General features: G+C 38.6%; 2 protein-coding genes, 1 long non-coding RNA gene and 2 pseudogenes across 4 annotated transcripts; 3 read left to right on the forward strand and 2 right to left on the reverse strand.

Moving 5' to 3' along the window:
• Positions 1-69: 69 nt before the first annotated feature.
• LOC137745404 (disease resistance protein RPV1-like) lies at positions 70-3,383 on the forward strand (annotated as a pseudogene).
• A 398-nt stretch (positions 3,384-3,781) lies between these two features.
• LOC137745407 (protein RTF1 homolog) lies at positions 3,782-4,707 on the reverse strand (annotated as a pseudogene).
• Positions 4,708-7,875: 3,168 nt separating this feature from the next.
• LOC137744735 (uncharacterized) lies at positions 7,876-8,867 on the reverse strand. Its single transcript, XR_011069620.1, has 4 exons — positions 8,827-8,867; positions 8,482-8,578; positions 8,269-8,354; positions 7,876-8,170 (listed from the first exon to the last, which is right to left on the reverse strand). It is a non-coding gene; the product is annotated as an uncharacterized lncRNA (long non-coding RNA).
• A 125-nt stretch (positions 8,868-8,992) lies between these two features.
• On the forward strand, positions 8,993-13,529 carry LOC137744733 (uncharacterized). 2 transcript variants are annotated; one of them, XM_068484527.1, is made up of 9 exons: positions 8,993-9,249; positions 9,805-10,173; positions 10,808-10,936; positions 11,097-11,199; positions 11,280-11,310; positions 11,917-12,200; positions 12,306-12,379; positions 12,654-12,973; positions 13,300-13,528. In XM_068484527.1, exons 1-3 carry the CDS (start codon positions 9,161-9,163, stop codon positions 10,857-10,859), a joined length of 510 nt encoding a protein of 169 aa, XP_068340628.1. In that variant the 5' UTR covers positions 8,993-9,160; the 3' UTR covers positions 10,860-10,936; positions 11,097-11,199; positions 11,280-11,310; positions 11,917-12,200; positions 12,306-12,379; positions 12,654-12,973; positions 13,300-13,528. The 2 variants fall into 2 exon arrangements, with proteins under 2 accessions (XP_068340628.1, XP_068340629.1); XM_068484528.1 differs by lacking the exon at positions 12,654-12,973 and having other exon boundaries at positions 13,300-13,529.
• Positions 13,530-14,932: 1,403 nt separating this feature from the next.
• Positions 14,933-19,440, forward strand: LOC137744734 (disease resistance protein RPV1-like). The gene is made up of 5 exons (XM_068484529.1): positions 14,933-15,702; positions 16,066-17,152; positions 17,267-17,548; positions 17,653-18,489; positions 18,590-19,440. The coding sequence occupies exons 1-5, from the start codon at positions 14,948-14,950 to the stop codon at positions 19,250-19,252; spliced, it is 3,624 nt and encodes a 1,207-aa protein (XP_068340630.1). The 5' UTR covers positions 14,933-14,947; the 3' UTR covers positions 19,253-19,440.
• Positions 19,441-20,943: the final 1,503 nt, after the last annotated feature.

Here is a 20,943-nt window from a genome sequence, read left to right on the forward strand (position 1 = left end):
ACAACGCAAACCACAATTAACTCTTCCAGGAAGGGCTCCATAAACCACTTTGCAAGTTTCGACCTTCGAATGGTAATCTCTTTTATATCATCAAAAGTTAGTCCCTCTGACCTTTCATCATCACTGTCAGTCATTGCATCATCCCCTGATGATCCATCATCTTCACTACGAGAAGCATCTCTCAACTTGACTAATGCCAGGCATGAAGCAAAGTTTATCAGGATGATTACCAATGACGTCACTACGAAGTTGAACAACAAATACTTTGACGTAGCGCCATATCAAGTCGGAATAGATACTCGAGGGCTAGATATTAGTAATTATTTAGGCATCGGAGATTCATATGATGTTCGTGTGATTGGAATTTCGGGCATGGGTGGAATAGGTAAAACAACGATTGCTAAAGCCATTTATAACATATTTTACGAAAGGTTTGAAGGTAAAAGTTTCCTTGAAAAAGTGAGGGAAAAGAAACTAGAAAAATTGCAAAAACAACTTCTTTTCGATATCTTGCAAACCAAGACAAAGGTAAGCAGTGTTGCTGCAGGGACCGCCTTGGTAAGGGAAAGATTTCGAGGCTTAAAGGTACTTGTCATAGTTGATGATGTAGACGATGTGAAGCAGCTACGCGAATTAGCTGGAAATTGCCACTCTTTTGGCTCGGGGAGCTGAATCATCATCACAACTAGAAACGAACGTGTGCTAAAAGAATTTTCAGTTGATAAGATATATCGGGTGAAAGTAATGGACCAAGAAGAAGCTCTTGAGCTCCTAAGTTGGCATGCTTTCAGAAGTAGTAGTTGTCCTAGCCAATATCTTGTGCTTGAAAAAGAAGTTGTCAATTACTGTGGAGAATTGTCGCTGGCTCTTGAAGTTTTAGGATCTACTCTTTTCAAACGAAGTGTAGATGAATGGAAAAGTATATTGGATGAATTGAAAATGATTCCTCGTGGAGAAATTCAAGCACAACTGAAAATAAGCTACGACGGGCTAAATGATAATTACAAAAGGCGGATATTCCTCGATATAGCTTGTTTTTTTATCGGAATGGACAAGAATGATGTCGTGCAAATCTTGGATGGTTGTGGCTTTTATGCAACAACAGGAATCAAGGTCCTCCTTGACCGGTGCCTTGTAACTATTAATAGAGAAAACAAGATTATGATGCATGATTTGCTTCGGGATATGGGCAGAGATATCGTGCATGCAGAAAATCCCGATTTCCCTGGAGAACGGAGTAGATTGTGGCATCCTGAAGATGTAAATGATGTATTGATAGACAAATATGTAAGTACTTTCCTAATCAACCTTTATGTTAAACGTGTAAGCATATGTAAGTTAGTAATCTAACTTTTTTTCATGCAAAGCCTTCTCTTATTTGGAGTCTGTTTTTTCGGATAGCAGGGAACTGAAAAAATTGAAGGTCTGGCTTTGAATTTGCCGAGTCTTAAAGAGACTATTTTCAGTACTGAGGCGTTTACAAATATGAAGAGACTGAGATTGCTCCAACTAAACTACGTTCGGCTCACTGGGGGATACCAATGTCTTTCCAAAAAATTAAGATAGTTGTGCTGGCATGGATTCCCATTGGAGTTCATACCAATAGAACTTTGTCAACCAAACATAGTCGCTATCGACATGCAGTACAGCAGCCTCAGACAAGTTCTTTGTGAGTATTCTGGGGTAAGTACAATGCGTAACCTGAACCAAATTAGGAATCATTTTTATGCTCTTTGTATCTTTTTTTTGGATTTAAATTTTTTATTTCAATTTGATTTTTCTTTACAGTTGCTTGATAAGTTAAAGATTCTGAATCTCAGCCACTCCCACGATCTAACACAATCGCCAGACTTTTCGAAATTCCCAAGTCTTGAGAAATTGATACTCAAAGACTGTAAAAGGTTGGCTAAAGTTCACAAGTCCATCGGAGATCTCAAGAGTCTTGTGTTGGTGAATTTGAAAGACTGTGAAACGCTTAAAGCTCTTCCGAGGAGTTTCTACAAGTTGAAATCTGTCAAAACTCTTGTTCTCGATGGTTGTTCAAGATTCCAAAGCTTGTCTGAGCACTTCGGAGAAATGACATCATTAGTCACTCTTTATGCAGATGGAACGGACATAAAAAAAGTACCACCTTTCATCGTACAACTAGAGAAGCTCGAGCGTTTATCTTTGAGTGAATTGAAGTGTTCTTTGCAGCTACCTTCCTTAGGAGGTTTACGCTCTTTGACAAGCTTAATTTTGGCGGACAGCAATATAGAGGAAGTGCATAATGATATTGGGAGTAGTCTACCTTGTTTAGTGGAGTTACGTCTAGATGACAATAATTTTGGGAGCCTTCCAAGCCTCAGTGGCCTCTCCAAGCTTTTTATACTATCCTTGAATGGTTGCAGAAACCTTGTCGAGATTACAGATTTACCAAAAAGTTTGGGTTTCCTACACATGGACGAATGCTCTGCATTCGAAAGAATGTCAGATTTTTCAGGCATGTCGACAACGGTGATTCTCTTTTCCCCGAAACTCATTAAGTTTCCAGGCTTGGATAGTGCGTTAAACTCAGGACTCGCACTTAATATGATAACACACAACAATGTCATAGATTTCCTTCTTAAGGATAGCACGCTACAGGTACTCTCTCTCTTCCACACCACCCTTCCTCCCCTCCCTCCCTCGCAAATATGTGTGTTTTGTATGTATTACTCACACAAATGTTGTTCAACATTGTATAGGGATGGACAGGAGGTGGAACCATGATTCTTACAGGAAGACAAATTCCCACTTGGTTCAATCATGTCAACGAGGGTACCCAAGTCTCTTTTGAAATGCCTACGGAAATTGGTTGTAATGCTAAAGCATTGGCTGTGTGCCTGGCTTTTGTTCCTCGTGATTATATCAGCACGTTATATATTTATGTTATTAATCACACCAAGGGTACTAGTTTTTGTGTCGAAATAGGAGATATTTTTTCCTTTGAAGAGATCATTTGGCTGGGAAATTTATCGTTGTCGGAAATTGAGTTCAATTTGGAAGAAAGCGATTTGGTCCATGTTATTGCACATTGTCCGGTGAAGAAAATAGGGGTACGTTTAGTATGCGACAAACTTATGACTTTCGAAGGTTCGTTATTTGATTACCATTATATCCCTTACGAACAGGCCATAGAAAAAATTTCTACCGAAGTTGATGATTTTAATGGGGATTATGAAGATGATGATTTTGATAAGGATGATGACAACACGTTGAGTATTTTGATGGGGGTGACGAGGAGGATTTTTATGAGGGTGGCGAGGAGGACAGGGAACAAGACGAAGATGAGGACCAACAAGGTGCGGAAGGTAATGATGAGGGCGATCATGAGGTGGACCAAGCGGACGACGACTATGTAAGCTAGGAAACTTTCTGGTTTAATCAGCTAGTTTGCAGATCATTAGTCTCTATTTTTTTGCATGCCTTGATCTGTTTTTCATATGTTCTTTCTTTTTGAACTTTCTTGTTTCTGTGGTGGTTTGATTTAACTTATTAATGCATTTAAGGTTTTTAATATGTTCAGAGAATCCCTTTTCTTCTCATGTAGTCGCCAACTGTGAGCATCAGCGCATGCCTCCTCCCATCATTCTCTGGGACTTGGTACCCAACTATTGCTTCTATTCACTGCTTTCTTGCCAGGAACCCTTTCTGAGCACCATGTGCCTTTCCAAACTTCTGAAGAGCAGCCAATGATATTGGCAGCTCAAAATTATGCTTTAGATTTGACTTTGTTCCAAAATCAACAGGGGCACTCGTATCAATCAATTTCCCCACACCAGCCGCAGCTTCCAAAGCTGCTGCAGTTGCCGCCATGTCTGCCCGTACTGCTCCCACCACTGATAGTCCTAGATTTTGACCTACTAATTTCAACCCTCACAACGCAAACCACAATTAACTCTTCCAGGAAGGGCACCATAAACCATTTTGCAAGTTTCGACCTTCGAATGGTAATCTCTTTTATATCATCAAAAGTTAGTCCCTCTGACCTTTCATCATCACTATCAATTATTGCATCATCCCCTGATGATCCATCATCTTCACTACGAGAAGCATCTCTCAACTTAAGGTGAGTCTCAGGGTCCTGCTGCTTCAAACATTTTGCTATTAACTCATTCAATGCATCATCCTTGAAAGTTGCCTTGTCAGCAGATCTGGGTGATGAACACACCTGAGAGTTTGTAAGAGGGGGAGCCTCTTTCCGGGACTGTGTGGCCTCCCCCTTGTCCCACTTTGGTCGGAAATTCTCCTTTAAACTCTTGTCATCTTTCTTCTGTGCTCTTTCGGACAGAATTAACTCTCTTTGAAGTTCAGACATCTCTGCGAGCTTCTGCCTATCGTCTTCATCCTTGTAAAGATCACTGCCAACATCAGATTCATTGCTGTCTCCCACCCCTCCCGCCCGGGATCCGAACCACTATTGTTATAACCATCTTCTTCCTGGCTACCCTGTTCATCATCTATTTCTATTGGGTCCAACCTCTTCTTCAAAGGAACTTGAGGTCCAGAAGGCTTCCTGCTTGCATAGCCACGACCATCATAAGAATCATCACCCCTAGAGTCACTTCCTCCATCAGAATATGAGCCCCGACGTCTCCTCCTAGACGATGAATGTGAGTGTCGGTTTTTCCCTTATGAACTTGTTCTTCTCGCAGCCTCCAAGAGCAAATTTTCTAATTCTACCATTATCCGCTGTCCCTTCCGGTATGTTTTGGTGTTTTACTCGCATTCCTGAATAACTTATAAAGTCAGCATTCGAAAAGAAGACAAAATCATCAACATATTATTTCCATCTGTTGGTTCAAAACTACTTCAACTTGATAGTAAACACATTAGTTTGTAACAAAAAATTTGAAACCTAAAAATTCTAATCTGCTACTAACAATTTTGCTGACGGCTAATAATTCACAATTTCACACAGAAGAAACACAAGATATATAGAGATGCTCGGCTTCATCCTCTGTGAACCCATCTAAGTCATTCCTCAAAAACAACATCTCCTTTCAACCCTAACACTGTATATGGAACACCCATTGCTTAAACTCCCTAAATTCCTAGCTCAAAACCGACTCGCAGAAAGGCAACAAATCGAAAAATTTCCCAAAAAAAAAAAAAAACCTCATTTCAACCCTAAGACTATACATGGAACACCCACTTCCTTAATTCTCAAAATTTGCAGCTCAAAACCAACCCCAAGACATTGGTAACGAGTCAAAAACCTTCTCGAAACCAATATCCCCTTTCAAACCCTAGGACTGTATTGAACACCCATTGCTCAAATTCCCAAAATTTCCAGCTCAAACAACCAAAATCCAGAATTACAACTTCTTAATTTCAGACAATACTAATCCTTAATCTCTGCATATTAGAGCAGATCTCGCTCAAAACCCAAAAGGGTATTTAGTATTTACCGATTTTAATTCTTAAAACCAACCTAAAAAAAACAAAAATTCTCAGCAAACAATACAAAGAAAGTAGTCAAATTTCTGGTATTCGAACAAACAAAGCGCAACAACAAGAAGAATAAATCAATCACCTGAAAAAATCTGAGTGCTTCGGTGGTCAGATCTATCCGGATAATCCAACTACGGCAGACAAAAACATGAAAGCCGCTGAATTTAAAGAGCTTGCAAAATTTGAAACAGTTCTGCCTGTTTTAGGAAAGTTGATCGACTCACTGAGTCGACTCGCCGATATTTTTTGGTTTTTGAGAAAATGCATGGAAACGACATGGCGTTTGGAATTAATATTGTCGATGAGTGGCGTCCGTTTGGACGATTTGGACAATAAGCGATAATAATAGAGCTCAAACTCAGATGTATAAAAATATTTGAAAATCTATTTTATCACAATTAATTTAGAGATGTGATATTCACACATCTTATTTTACTTCTTATATATTTTTTTAATTTTCTGTCATCGGATCAGATGAATTGAAGAAGATCAACGGACATAAATTATCAAAAGGTATGTGAGAAGTAAAATGAGGTGTGTGGATAGCATTTGTGTTACATGATTTAGTAAGGCGGGAAAGGATAGGTTGAAACCACAAAGAAAGAAAGGAATATGCTACCTTTAGCTAGTTCTTACAAGTCAACACCTCATTTTTTGTCATGTAAGATGATTGATGAAAGGATAATGTATAAAGGTATCTTCTGATTATTAAGACGTCTTAAACTTAATCTTGTGTACTTACGGGATGAATTTTATTCTTGTTCTCTAAATCAAATAAAACCGATGTAAACGTAGTTACATAAGTTAGATATTTAGAATGGATATGCGCATTTTATACACCTGAATTCAAATTTTATCCGCAGTTTATATTAGTTTAATCTTATAACTAATTGATTGTATCAAAAAAATTCAAATGTATTCTATTTTTATGGATTCATTATTATAGTGATTTTGACGTGAAAACAGAGTGTCGGATTTTGATTATCTAACGCCCTCCTCTTCTTTTTAAGTGGACTTGGAACAAGCAATCGACCTTACTTAATGAAATAAGGTTTTGTTATGTATTCCATTTTTATTGTCGAGTTTGTAGTAAGTTCGTCATACATTTTCTGAACTTGAACTTAACTCTCTCTTGTTCGTTAAGGGAAGATTGAAATGGAACAAATACAGCACAAGTACATCACCGTACAAGGCCTAAAGCTCCACGTTGCCGACATCGGAACCCATTAGTTGAGGGAGAGTTAGCCCTCGGAAATACGAGTTTAGGGCACATTATATGTTGCAAACTTGTAACTTCTTCCTCTTTTCGTTATAATCGTTCAAATTATAATAATATATATGTCTTACATCATGATTAATACACACAATATTATTGAAGAATGTTTTCTTATCTGTATTTTTAGAGTATCAAAGCAGCCTTGCAAAAACACTGTGTTAACAAGCACCTTGCTAAAATTTCTTCGCAGTTGGGTCTGGCTAGTGAATCACGTCACTCGTCTGGCCATGCACATAAAGAGCAACACAAGCAGATCCCACACAACCTTATGCTAGACCCACCCTAATGCAGGCGGTAGTGCTATGTTGTTCGGCGAGTGAGGAAAAACTTCAGTAGGGTAACTGCATCCGTGTCGACCCTACCTTGCCTGCAAATCCCCCTTGTATGTGGAGTTCTTCGATCCGGATGCCCATGTCGAGTGGCTATCCGACCAAAGACCCAACGGCTGCACGATGAACAGTGAGTGGGGCCAGAATACAAGAGAGGTGGGCCCGGGTGAGATGTTTTTGTCTTGGACGGAGCTTCTTATTGGATGGTAGTACAAGTCCGATCTCAAGGCGGGTGACCTACATGCCGGACCCAAAAAATTCTCATTTGGTTGGGCCATGAGTTAATACATGTGGTACCGTAGCCCAACCCAAGTTTCGAGTTCACATTTATGTCCCGGCCCAACACCGAAAACCTCAGCTAGTTACAACGGGCGACAAGATTCCTTATCCTATCCAAAACACATGTCCGAAATCTAACCGGAATCCTTTGTCCATGATATTGACATGTTTCCAATTTGGTCACCTTCTCCATGCAAATCTCCAAACTTTCTGCAAAAACAATCCCTCCATGAGAGCTGAAAAATCACCTCAACAAATCCTCCACCAATGACAACAGTTGCCGCCAAGCTGTTGCCTCAGAGCCTCCACGTCACCACCCACTCGAATCCTTCCTCCCACCAAACCAGCGCCGGGAGCTGCAGGGTTTGCATTCTATCAAACGGCGGAAACCGCCGCAGAAACCCGTTGCATTTCGTCCAACGGAAACCAAATGACAAATTGAATCGAGAAGCGTTTAGTTGACACGATTCTTGATTTTCAAATACTAAATGACAAATTTAAGCTGAACTTGAAACATAAAGAATCCAACGACTTGTATTAGGCATTTGTTGTACCGAACCATGTCCCAAACACGCTAAACCACATTTCAATATACTTGATCGAACCTATTTAATTAGTATTTAAAAGGATCCTCCACTAATCCCCGTATAACACACGAAAAAAATGCACGTCGCATTCTATCATTCGTTCAAATTATCATCATTAAGCTTCACTGCCCCAATTTCCATATTCACGACGTCGCCTACGAGTCTCTAGCTCACTTGTGCAATATACTCTTCTTCGAAGGCTTTGGTTTCTTGTGAGTGTGGTTCTGCCACAAATGAAATAAAGCAGGAACACTTGGTAAGTACAAATTACCTTTTGGAAAGCCATAAATTTGAAACTACGCTAAACAAATGGAAATGGTACCTTTTGTCTTTCTAGTGCGTCATAGTCTATCCTCTCCCTCCAGTTACTCTTGCGTAGTTTGATTGGCCGATTGCCCACATACTTACCTGGAATTATTGCAGATTAATTATATACAACCATTATCATACAAGTAAAAACATATCAACAGCCTCTATGATTCTTAGTACTATCAACGAAAAGTAGAATCACCATACGAGTTAATATTTTACACACCATTCATTTCCTTTAGTGCTCCGGCCAGGTCAGATGGGTTGGCAAAGCTAACAAATCCAAAGCCCTTGGTTTTTCCAGTCCTCTTATCTCTGACAACCTAGAGACGGTGAGAAAGCAGACAGATATAAGTTTTAAGATTTCAATAACAGCCAAAATTCACAAATTCTATGAGAAGTAGATGAATCAAAACGTAGTGAAAAACAGCAAAATCCACGAAAGGTTATAAGAATGCAGGCAGAGTCAAAATAAGGAAAACAACTGGATTCTGAGACAACCAACCAAGTATCAAACAAAAATGAGAACATCAAGCAAAGCATCTACTTACTAAAGGAAAAAACAAAGTACCCTGTACAGTTTTTATGGTGAGGGAAAATGAGAGGCGATTGATGCTCAGAGGAGAGAGAGAGAGAGAAAAAAGCCATAGCAGCTCCAAAATTTTATACAAGAAAAGAAAATCGAAGAAGGGTGTATACGTGTCAGTGTGACATTGGCCCGAAACTGAATCATCTACGGCCAGCACCATTACTTTTTCCTGCAACTTATTACAGCAACGAATAAAAAACTTCCCCGTAGTTCTTTTTTTAATTAATTTACCATTTTGTTCCAACATCGTATAAAGCTGTCATTTTCCCTCGGGTTTTCTTTTCCCTTGGATTTTCTCGGGAAACAAACAGAAAATATGGAAGGAGAGGAGCTGCGTCGTTCCGAAGCAGACACGGTTGATCTTCTGAATCTATTCGAACGTATCTTGGAATCCGATCCCCAAATGTAAGTCATTCGTACTTGTATTTTAGTAGATAATCAGTGATTGCAGGTTTAGCTTCTCTGTTTTCAGTAAAGACGCAGACTTTGTTTTTGATGAAATGCCCCATAGAGTTTTGTATATATAGGTTTTATTCGTGCTTGGCTGGTGTACCTTCACAAAGTGTAATTTCGGTGTCGAAAAGTACAGATATTTGATCCCAAATGGGTTGATCCATGCGTATGTAAAAGTAACAGCTTGGTTTTACTTGGATTTGATATTTTTTTGGAAAATGTCCATTCAGTTTTAGTTCAAATTCAAAATGTTGATTCAGTGTTCGTTCATTACTGTTACTGAATCTGGAATTTCGATAACTGTCCAAGTATGCCGTATTCTTATGCTGAAAGTTTTTGAATTGTGTGTGTAATTGTGGGTGCATTATGATTTTGTGTCAAGGTGTTCTCTTTTTTTTTTTTTTTTTTTTTTTTTTTTAAATTTTGGAAGGGTTCTCAGTTATGTTTTCAGAATATGTAGTAATGCCATCGTCTTATATATTGTTCTTTCCTCTTGATTGAACCCAGAGATGAAGTGGGATTTCTTCACCCGTCCCAGTTTTCCAAGCTGAATAAAGAGGCAGGCCATTCCTCACCCTCATCTGATGACAGTACTGTGCTGCACTCAGCTGATGGCAACTCAGTTTTTTGGAATAGGGATCATAAGTTGGGGATTTCAATGCAAGTTCTTTTTTCGTTATATGAGGCTGCTAAGCATGCGTTTATGGCAGCAAGTAGACAATATAAGGCACTTAACAGCAAATCAGATGTATCTGGGGATGAGAAGTCTTTGTATGTGTCGTTATCCTTGGATAATAGTTTTGAAAGTGACGTCATGAAGCATAGCGGGGCGCTTTTGTTGCCAAGTAGTGATTTAGGCACTGCATGGCATTCCAGGTTTTCCCCCTTTTCATTTTCGGTTCTGTAGTACTTTTTCCTCTCTCTTATACTTGTTCTAACATAATTGTTTTAAAATAGTAGCAGATATGCATGTGAAGCAACAGTCCTTAGTAGCGTCATGTTCTTTGGTTTCCTGATATGGAGATTCATCTATCTTCCTCTAGAGTTTTTGATGTGCAATTATTTACTATAATTATATATCAATAATTTTGGATCTTCTTGATCTTGTCTGCTTTTCAATTTATGTCATCATGTCATGACACCAACTTGATCTAGTGTATGTGACGCAGGAAGCTCGTTGTGTCACAGAAGCATAAGCTCTCAGCATTTTTGGATAAACAACATGTGTGGTTAATTGTTTTGCCATCTTTGTTGTCATTTTTATTCTTTCTATGCATGTTTTTGGTTGCAATTTAACAACTGATTGTAGAAACTTTTGTCTTTGTATGTTGATGCTTCTTAATAGTGGTGGTGCCGTGCATATTCTTGGTTAATTAATCGATTACATCCGTAATTTGGAATAGTTGTTTTCTGAATTGGCAAGAATTTTTTCAGCCGAGGAGATTGTTGGATATTCTGCTAATTGGATCAACGGAAGTGATAGCCAGTGATTGGTGGTATCTTTTGGCAGGATTACAAGGACTTTGTTGCGGATGGGATTCAAACAGAACCTTTCAACTTGATTAACGAGGAGAGGGAAGAAGGTTATTTTAATGCAGATGGAAAGTATATTACATATGCCATTAAAAATGAAGTCAAGGTAAACATGTTTTATCATTTTTTGCAATAAGCATGTTTATAATTCTTGGGTAGTTAATGCTAGAGTGTTTATCGGACAATTAGGTTCTTGGAGGTTACTGATGATTTAGAGCATAAAATATTTTTTATACTGAAGCTTTCATCTCTCTGATTAAATTCAGTTGAATTAAGTAATTCAGTCGATTACTTAATTCGGTAAAAGAGACAACCAAAGAACAGCGTGGAGGTGGAGTCAAATACAAAATCATAGAATCAGAAACTAAGGTAATCTTTATGCATTTCGTTTGATTTGTTTGAATAGGATGATTTATAACTGTTTCAATATTATGCTTCTTTGTATGCAGATTACCATATGTATTTGAGAGCACGGCTGATGTAAGTTCTCTCTTTAAGCCTCTATCTCTCTGTGCATCGATCTGTTTTCTGTCAATTTTATTCTTCTGTATGCATTATGTTTAACCAAAGGTTCCTAATCTTTTATTTATGAGTGTGTGTTGCTTGGTCTCCAATGATTATTTATATTTTCCAAGAGTATAATGGGAGGAAAAATCCATTCAACCTCCACCAAATTGTAGGGAATCCAACTAAGATGCTTAAGTGATTTTTTTTCAGCATGATAAATGTTTAAGGTTAAGGTTTGAAAATTGCAGATTTATAAACTATGAGTAGAATTTCCGGGCAATATAGTCATTTCTTAATGGGCAATGAATAATTAAGGTTTGAAATCGAAAAGTAGATTGCAAATGTCGTTCGAGATGAAAAACGTACAGGAACGTTAGTTCTTAGTTCACATATGTGAATTTTAACCACAAAGTGCAGTTGTACTCGAAACTGAGAGAGTGGCGTTTAATTGTTCTCCTATGGGATGTGGTTGATCTTACCCTTTATATGTTTAATATTATATATGCTTAGTTGAGTTATTTTTTCCTTTTGGGATTCAAGGCCATACACTATTGATCCCTCAAATTTTTTGCCATGAAGCAAAATGTGGTGACTCACGCAGACAGCTGACTCCTTTTCAATAGAAAGGAATAGCCAAACTAACCCAGCTGGAAAATAACGTTCACCAATCACTGTCTTCGCACTTTTACTTAAGTGAATACATTGTTGTTCATTCTGGCCGTCTTTCCAAGATCAAGCCCCTTGCTCAGTTGGATAAAGTTTGCATCCTTAGTTGTGCCGTATCGACAGGTTTGGATTTTTGGGTGCCCCTCTCATGTAGCAAAACGAAAAATTATCTTCAGTTGCTGTTTATTGGCCTCGCTGTAAGTTTGGACAAACTTTGTTGATCCCATATTCTTTATTCTAATAAATCATTTATTTTCTCTTCCGTATTCATACTGATACATGCATGATCTTGGCTACTGAAGGTGCAAGATTTCTGGGGCGACACTGAGTATTGGGGTGGAGTCGGTGGACTTGAATCCCAAGACATTTGACAAAGGTATATATATTTTTTCCCATTTTGATTGGTTTAACAGGTAGTTTAGTGGGAAAACCTAGAAATAGATTTTTGCTTATAACATTCTTTCCCTGGTGATAACTAAGAAATTCGGAGTAAATGGATTTGTGAATTCGAATGACAATGACAAACCAGTGCACGAGATGAAAAATGATTCACTATTCTTATTATGCGTGGGACATGAAGCAACATAGATAGTGAAGTAGTAACTTTGACTTTATATTTTTATTTTCTTTCTACTTTTCATCTACCCAAGTCTACAATGCACGTGCGACTAAGGAAAAGACCGAGACATCAACCATTGCAGAAGCTCCTGATAGGACTAATTGCAGACAGCTCTGAAACTACCTCTTCTATTCAAACGCGGAGGAGAGAAACTCCAACACGTTTTGATGCAAAGCAGTTCGTCTCAAATTGCTACTTCCTCAGTTTCTCAAATCTCAACGATCAATCTGCAGTGTCCCTCAAGCGGTTTCTCTCAAACTCTTACGATTTGCATTTTGTTTCTCTCCCTACACTCTCATCAGACTATCACTGCTCTCTCAGATGAATACTACAAATTTAAGCCTGATGCTGGTATGTGATTTCCACTCCATCTCATCTCTTTTTTCAAATTTTACGGTAATTTTCAAACCTTTTGTACAATCAGGTAAATCTCCATATAATTGAATAATAGCTCCTTCATCAGTTCAAGATATATTTCTTTTGTGTTTTTGGATAATTTAAAGGGATGTGCAAATAGATGGGAACAGTAGAATTCATTTTGATTAAAAAAAAAAGAGAAAATAACCTTGCTGGATTATACTTCTTGGTTGTTTGATGAAGTTCGCACTAAGTTAACTAGATTGACAAATTTAGATTTTTATATGGAATTCTTACTAATTCCAATTCGTAATATATAGCAAGAGAAAAATCCTGGGCAAAAGGCACCAATTCAACAGCATGGTGGCCAAGAAAAAGGATGGCCATTCCCAAACAAGCAAGACCAGAGATTGAACAGGAAAAATCATAAACACAGCAGATGTGCGGTGCCAACCTTCTGATACCGACATATGTACATCTTTGTATTCGAACGATGAGCAGTTGAAGACTGCCAATCTTTTGATACTATGATTATTTTGAGTACATGATACTATGAACTTATGTACATGAATTAAGCTTTTATAGCAACTCGATCATTTGAACAGTGAGCAATTGGACACTGCCAACTTTTGATAATTATGAACACTGTCAACCTCTTATCTTAGGTATAGAAATCTAGCTTTAATAAATTATGTTTTCTGTATGTACATATTATCAAAACATTTTAGACACCCGCAGCAACGCATGAGCACTTGCTAGTTTTCATCTAAATCAAAATTTGGTCCAAACCAAATCAAATTTTGCAGTAGGATATTTTCAAACTAGCCCTCTTGTAGTTGTTTTATAACTGGTGTAGTGTACTGGACTGTGTTCCTATAAACTGAAAAATCTCTCATCATTGTGTGAACCATAAGGAACCACAAGTCAACTTACCGTGTAGAATTTGGCATTATAGTGGAAAAAAAGAGCACCTCCTATAATTTAGGGTGTAGAACCACAAGTCAATTTACCTAGACTCAAGTCTTCAGTCAACTGTGCCGCGTAGGCGGGTTTATTAATTATAAGAAGAAGAAAGTAGTTCCGGTAGAATAAAAGAAATGTTGAAAACTTGGCATTATTATGAATGCCCACACACACACACACACACACATTGTCAATTCTCATACAGATTGAAATTGACTTTGGAGATGCAGGAGATCATATTTTCCGAAAGGGTGCTGTAAATTTTCAATGTATAATTAATGCATCATTGTGTGAACCATAAGGCACTGCGTAGAATTTGGCGTTAAAGTGGAATGAAAATGGCGCCTCGTAGAATTTAGGGTGTAGAACCACAAGTCAACTTGCCGTGTAGAATTTGGCATTATAGTGGAAAAAAAGAGCACCTCCTAGAATTTAGGGTGTAGAACCGTCAATTTACCTAGACTCAAATCTTCAGTCAACTACGCCGCATAGGCGGGTTTATTAATTATAAGAAGAATAAGTAGTTCCAGTAGAATAAAAGAAATGTTGAAAACTTGACATTATTATGAATGCCCACACACACACACACACATTGTCAATTCCCATGCAGATTGAAATTGACTTTGGGGATGCAAGAGATCATATTTTCCAAAAGCGTGCTACAAATTTTCAATGTATAATTAATGCATCATTGTGTGAACCATAAGGCACCGCGTAGAATTTGGCGTTAAAGTGGAATGAAAATGACGCCTCGTAGAATTTAGGGTGTAGAACCACAAGTCAACTTACCATGTAGAATTTGGCATTATAGTGGAAAAAAAGAGCATCTCCTAGAATTTAGGGTGTAGAACCCCAACTCAATTTACCAAGACTCAAGTCTTCAGTCAACTGCGCCGCCGCGTAGGCGGATTTATTAATTATAAGAAGAAGAAAGTAGTTCCGGTAGAAAAAAAGAAAATCAATATCGCCAAACAACCTTCAATTTGCCTAAAGAAATTGGAGGCAATGGATAACTGGTCGAGCTTAGGGAAGTTGTTAATTATGGTGCTAGTGTTACTGTCCTACCACTATGCTTATCGCAATTCCGGTCTTGTCTTTGATGTCCTCATCTTCCTCCTCTGCTCTCTCAGCCTCGTCTTTCGCCAAATGAATATCTCCGTCCCTGATAAAACCTCGCCCTCATCCTCATCGTCCTCCTCCACCTCCTCCACCTCAACCTCATCCTCCTCGTCCTCCTCCACCTCATCCACCTCCTCACCCTCAATCTCATCCTCATCGTCCTCCTCCGCCTCCCCGTCCTTGTCCTCCTTCTCAAAGGGCTCGCTCTACGAAGTGTTCATAAGCTTCAGAGGCGAAGACACACGTAAAAACTTCACAGGCCACCTCCACGAAGCATTGACAAAGGTCGGAATCAACACCTTTATTGACGACGAACTAAGAAGAGGAGAAGATATAACTACCGAACTTGTGCGGGCAATCCAAGGTTCTAGGATCTCTATCATCGTCTTCTCAAGACGGTACTCCGACTCCAGGTGGTGTCTCGAGGAGCTGGTTAAGATCATGGAGTGTAGAAGAACGCTAGGGCAATTAGTTTTGCCGATATTCTATGATGTTGATCCTTCGCATGTCAGGAAACAAACAGGTTGTTTTGCACAATCGTTTCTGAAACATACAGATGAAAAAAAAGTGGAGAGGTGGAGAGCTGCTCTTACTGAAGCTTCGAATTTGTCTGGCTGGGATCTCAGAAAAACTTTGGACGGGTACTTACTAATTTCTTTTCTTATGAATTAAGGCTTTAACGTACCCTTGCTTATTTATTTGGAATCATGCGATTTCTTAGACCTCTGTAATAAAATCATACAATAAAGCTTAAACTGTTAAGGCTACACTAATCACAGTTGGGAAGCCGCGGGCGACTGGCTGCGAAGGGAAAGGATGCTGGTTTTTTTGTTTGTGTTTCTTATTTAAATTTTAATTGATGTTTGCTAAGTTTAAACACATCACCTCAAAAAAAAGATGTCTTAATTAAAATCTCTATTCATGATAAATAATTTTGTGTATTAATTAGTTCAATTTGGTTTTATAACAATCTTCGTTTTGCTTCTCAACTTGACTAATGCCAGGCATGAAGCAAAGTTTATCAGGATGATTACCAATGACATCACTATGAAGTTGAACAACAAATACTTCGACGTAGCACCCTATCAAGTCGGAATAAATACTCGAGTGCTAGATATCAGTAATTATTTAGGCATCGGAGATTCATATGATGTTCGTGTGATTGGAATTTCGGGCATGGGTGGAATAGGTAAAACAACGATTGCTAAAGCCATTTATAACAGATTTTATGAAAGGTTTGAAGGTAAAAGTTTCCTTGAAAAAGTGAGGGAAAAGAAACTAGAAAAATTGCAAAAACAACTTCTTTTCGATATCTTGCAAACCAAGACAAAGGTAAGCAGTGTTGCTGCAGGGACCGCCTTGGTAAGGGAAAGATTTCGACACTTAAAGGTACTTGTCATAGTTGATGATGTAGACGATGTGAAGCAGCTACGCGAATTAGCTGGAAATTGCCACTATTTTGGCCCGGGGAGCAGAATCATCATCACAACTAGAAACGAACGTGTGCTAAAAGAATTTGCAGTTGATAAGATATATCGGGTGAAAGTAATGGACCAAGAAGAAGCTCTTGAGCTCCTAAGTTGGCATGCTTTCAGAAGTAGTAGTTGTCCTAGCCAATATCTTGTGCTTGAAAAAGAAGTTGTCAATTACTGTGGAGGATTGCCGCTGGCTCTTGAAGTTTTAGGATCTACTCTTTTCAAACGAAGTGTAGATGAATGGAAAAGTATATTGGATGAATTGAAAATGATTCCTCGTGGAGAAATTCAAGCACAACTGAAAATAAGCTACGACGGGCTAAATGATAATTACAAGAGGCGGATATTCCTCGATATAGCTTGTTTTTTTATCGGAATGGACAAGAATGATGTCGTGCAAATCTTGGATGGTTGTGGCTTTTATGCAACAACAGGAATCAAGGTCCTCCTTGACGGGTGCCTTGTAACTATTAATAGAGAAAACAAGATTATGATGCATGATTTGCTTCGGGATATGGGCAGAGATATCGTGCATGCAGAAAATCCCGATTTCCCTAGAGAACGGAGTAGATTGTGGCATCCTGAAGATGTAAATGATGTATTGATAGACAAATCTGTAAGTACTTTCCTAATCAACCTTTATGTTAAACGTGTAAGCATATGTAAGTTAGTAATCTAACTTTTTTTCATGCAAAGCCTTCTCTTATTTGGAGTCTGTTTTTTCGGATAGCAAGGAACTGAAAAAATTGAAGGTCTGGCTTTGAATTTGTCGAGTCTTAAAGAGACTACTTTCAGTACTGAGGCGTTTAGAAATATGAAGAGACTGAGATTACTCCAACTAAACTACGTTCGGCTCGCTGGGGGATACCAATGTCTTTCCAAAAAATTAAGATGGTTGTGCTGGCATGGATTCCCATTGGAGTTCATACCAATAGAACTGTGTCAACCAAACATAGTCGCTATCGACATGCAGTACAGCAGCCTCAGACAAGTTCTTTGGGAGTATTATGGGGTAAGTACAATGCGTAACCTGAACCAAATTAGGAATCATTTTTATGCTCTTTGTATCTTTTTTTTGGATTTAAATTTTTTATTTCAATTGATTTTTCTTTACAGTTGCTTGATAAGTTAAAGATTCTGAATCTCAGCCACTCCCACGATCTTACACAATCGCCAGACTTTTCGAAATTCCCAAATCTTGAGAAATTGATACTCAAAGACTGTAAGAGGTTGGCTAAAGTTCACAAGTCCATCGGAGATCTCAAGAGTCTTGTGTTGGTGAATTTGAAAGACTGTGAAACGCTTAAGGCTCTTCCGAGGAGTTTCTACAAGTTGAAATCTGTCAAAATTCTTGTTCTCGATGGTTGTTCAAGATTCCAAAGCTTGTCTGAGCACTTGGGAGAAATGGCATCATTGGTCACTCTTTATGCAGATGGAACAGCCATAAAAAAAGTACCACCTTCCATCGTACAACTAGAGAAGCTCGAGCTCTTATCTTTGAGTAAATTGAAGTGTTCTTTGCAGTTACCTTCCTTAGGAGGTTTACGCTATTTGACAAGCTTAATTTTGACGGACAGCAATATAGAGGAAGTGCATAATGATATTGGGAGTAGTCTACCTTGTTTAGTGGAGTTACGTCTAGATGACAATAATTTTGGGAGCCTTCCAAGCCTCAATGGCCTCTCCAAGCTTTTTATACTATCCTTGAATGGTTGCAGAAACCTTGTCGAGATTACAGATTTACCAAAAAGTTTGGGTTTCCTGGGCATGAATGACTGCTCTTCATTAGAAAGAATGCCAGATTTATCAGGCATGTCGACATGGGTGATTCTCTTTTCCCCAAAACTCATTGAGTTTCCAGGCTTGGATAGCGCATTAAACTCGGGACTCTCACTTTGTATGATACCACACAACAATGTCATAGATTTCCTTCTTAAGGATAGCACGCTACAGGTACTCTCTCTCTTCCACACCACCCCCATCTCCTCCACCCCTCGCAAATATGTGTGTTATGTATGTATTACTCACACAAATCTTGTTCAACATGGTATAGGGATGGACAGGAGGTGGAACCATGACTCTTGTAGGAAGACAAATTCCCACTTGGTTCAGTCATGTCAACGAAGGTACCCAAGTCTCTTTTGAAGTGCCTAAGGAAATTGGTTGTAATGCAAAAGCATTGGTTGTGTGCCTGGCTTCTGCTCCTCATGATTACATCAGCTCATGTTATATTTATGTTATTAATCACACCAAGGGTACTAGTTTTTGTGTCGAACTAGTAGGTAGTTTTCCCGCGGAAGAGATCCTTTGGCTGACAAATTTATCGTTGTCAGAAAATGAGTTCAATTTGGAAGAAAGCGATTTGGTCCATGTTATTGCACATTGTCCGGCGAAGAAAATAGGGGTACGTTTAGTATGCGACAAACTTATGACTTTCAAAGGTTCGTTATTTGATTACCATTATATCCCTTACGAACGGGCCTTGGAAAAAATTTCTACCGAAGTTGATGATTTTGATGGGGATTATAAAGATGATGATTTTGATGAGGATGATGACAACACGATGAGGATTTTGATGGGGATGATGAGGAGGACTTTGATGAGGTGTTTCATGAGGAGGAGGAGGTGGAACAAGAAGATGATGAGGACCAACAAGGTGCAGATGGTATTGAAAAGGATGATGATGAGGAGGACCCAGACACCGACGACTATGTAAGCTAGGAAACTTTCTGGTTTAATCAGCTAGTTTGCAGATGGAGTCTGTATTTTTTTGCATGCCTCGATCTGTTTTTAATATGTTCTCTCTTTTTGAACTTTCTTGTTTCTGTGGTGGTTTAATTTAACTTATTAATGCATTTAAGGTTTTTAATATGTTCAGAGAATCCCTCTTCTTCTCATGTAGTTGCCAACTGTAAGCATCAGCGCATGCCTCCTCCCATCATTCTCTAGGACTTGGCACCTAACGATTGCTTCTATTCAGTGCTTTCTTGCCAGGAACCATTTCTGAGCACCCTGTGCCTTTCCAAACTTCTGAAGAGCATCCAATGATATTGGCAGCTCAAAATTATGCTTTAGATTTGACTCTGTTCCAAAATCAACAGGGGCACTCGTATCAATCAACTTCCCCGCACCAGCCGCAGCTTCCAAAGCTGCTGCAGTTGCCGCCATGCCTGCATGTACTGCTCCTACCACTGATAATGACCTCCCAATTCCAACCTTTACAACGCAAACCACAATTAACTCTTCCAAGAAGGGCTCAATAAACCACTTTGCAAGTTTCGACCTTCAAATGGTAATCTCCTTTATATCATCAAAAGTTAGTCCCTCTGACTTTTCATCATCACTGTCAATGATCACATCATCCCCTGATGATCCATCATCTTCACTACGAGAAGCATCTCTCAACATTTGTGACTCATAATTACTCACAAATGTATGAGCCAAATACAACATAAACTCTTTTCATCTTTCTTCTGTGCTCTTTCAGACAGAATTAGATCTCTTTGAAGTTTAGACATCTCTACGAGCTTCCGCCTATCGTCTTCATCCTTGTAAACCAGTGCATGAGATGAAAAATGATTCACTATTCTTATTATGCATGGGACATGAATCAACATAGATAGTTAAGTAGTAACTTTGACTTTATATTTTTATTTTCTTTCTACTTTTCATCTAGCCAAGTCTACAATGCACATGCGACTAAGGAAAAGACCGAGACATCAACCAGTGCAGAAGCTCCTGATAGGACTAATTGCGGACAGCTCTGAGACTACCTCTTCTATTCAAACATAGAAACTCCACCACGTTTGATGCATAGCAGTTCGTCTCAAATTGTAGCTTCCTCTGTTTCTCAAATCTCAACGATCAATATGCAGTGTCCCTCAAGCGGTTTCTGTCAAACTCTTACGATTTGCATTTTGTTTCTCTCCCTACACTCTCATCAGCACTATCACTGCTCTCTCAGATGAGCACTAGAAATTTAAGCCTGATGCTGGTATGTGATTTCCTTCCATCTCATCTCTTTTTTAGCTCCTTCATCAGTTCATTGGCTTTGACGTTTGACTTAAGTAAATGGGAAATCATTAATTGGTATGGATCAAGATATATTTCTTTTGTGTTTTTGGATAATTTAAAGGGATGTGCAAATAGATAGGAACAGTAGAATTCATTTTGATTTAAAAACAAAAAGAGAAAATAACCTTGCTGGATTATACTTCTTGGTTGTTTGATGAAGTCCGCACTAAGTTAAATAGATTGACATATTTAGTTTTTTATATCGAATTCTTACTGATTCAAATTCGTAATATATAGCAAGAGAAAAATCCTGGGCAAAAGGCACCAATTCAACAGCATGGTGGCCAAGAAAAAGGATAGCCATTCCCAAAGACCAGAGATTGAACAGGAAAA

The sequence above is a fragment of the Pyrus communis genome, chromosome 9, assembly GCF_963583255.1.
Source record: "Pyrus communis chromosome 9, drPyrComm1.1, whole genome shotgun sequence".
Classification (NCBI taxonomy): domain Eukaryota; kingdom Viridiplantae; phylum Streptophyta; class Magnoliopsida; order Rosales; family Rosaceae; genus Pyrus; species Pyrus communis.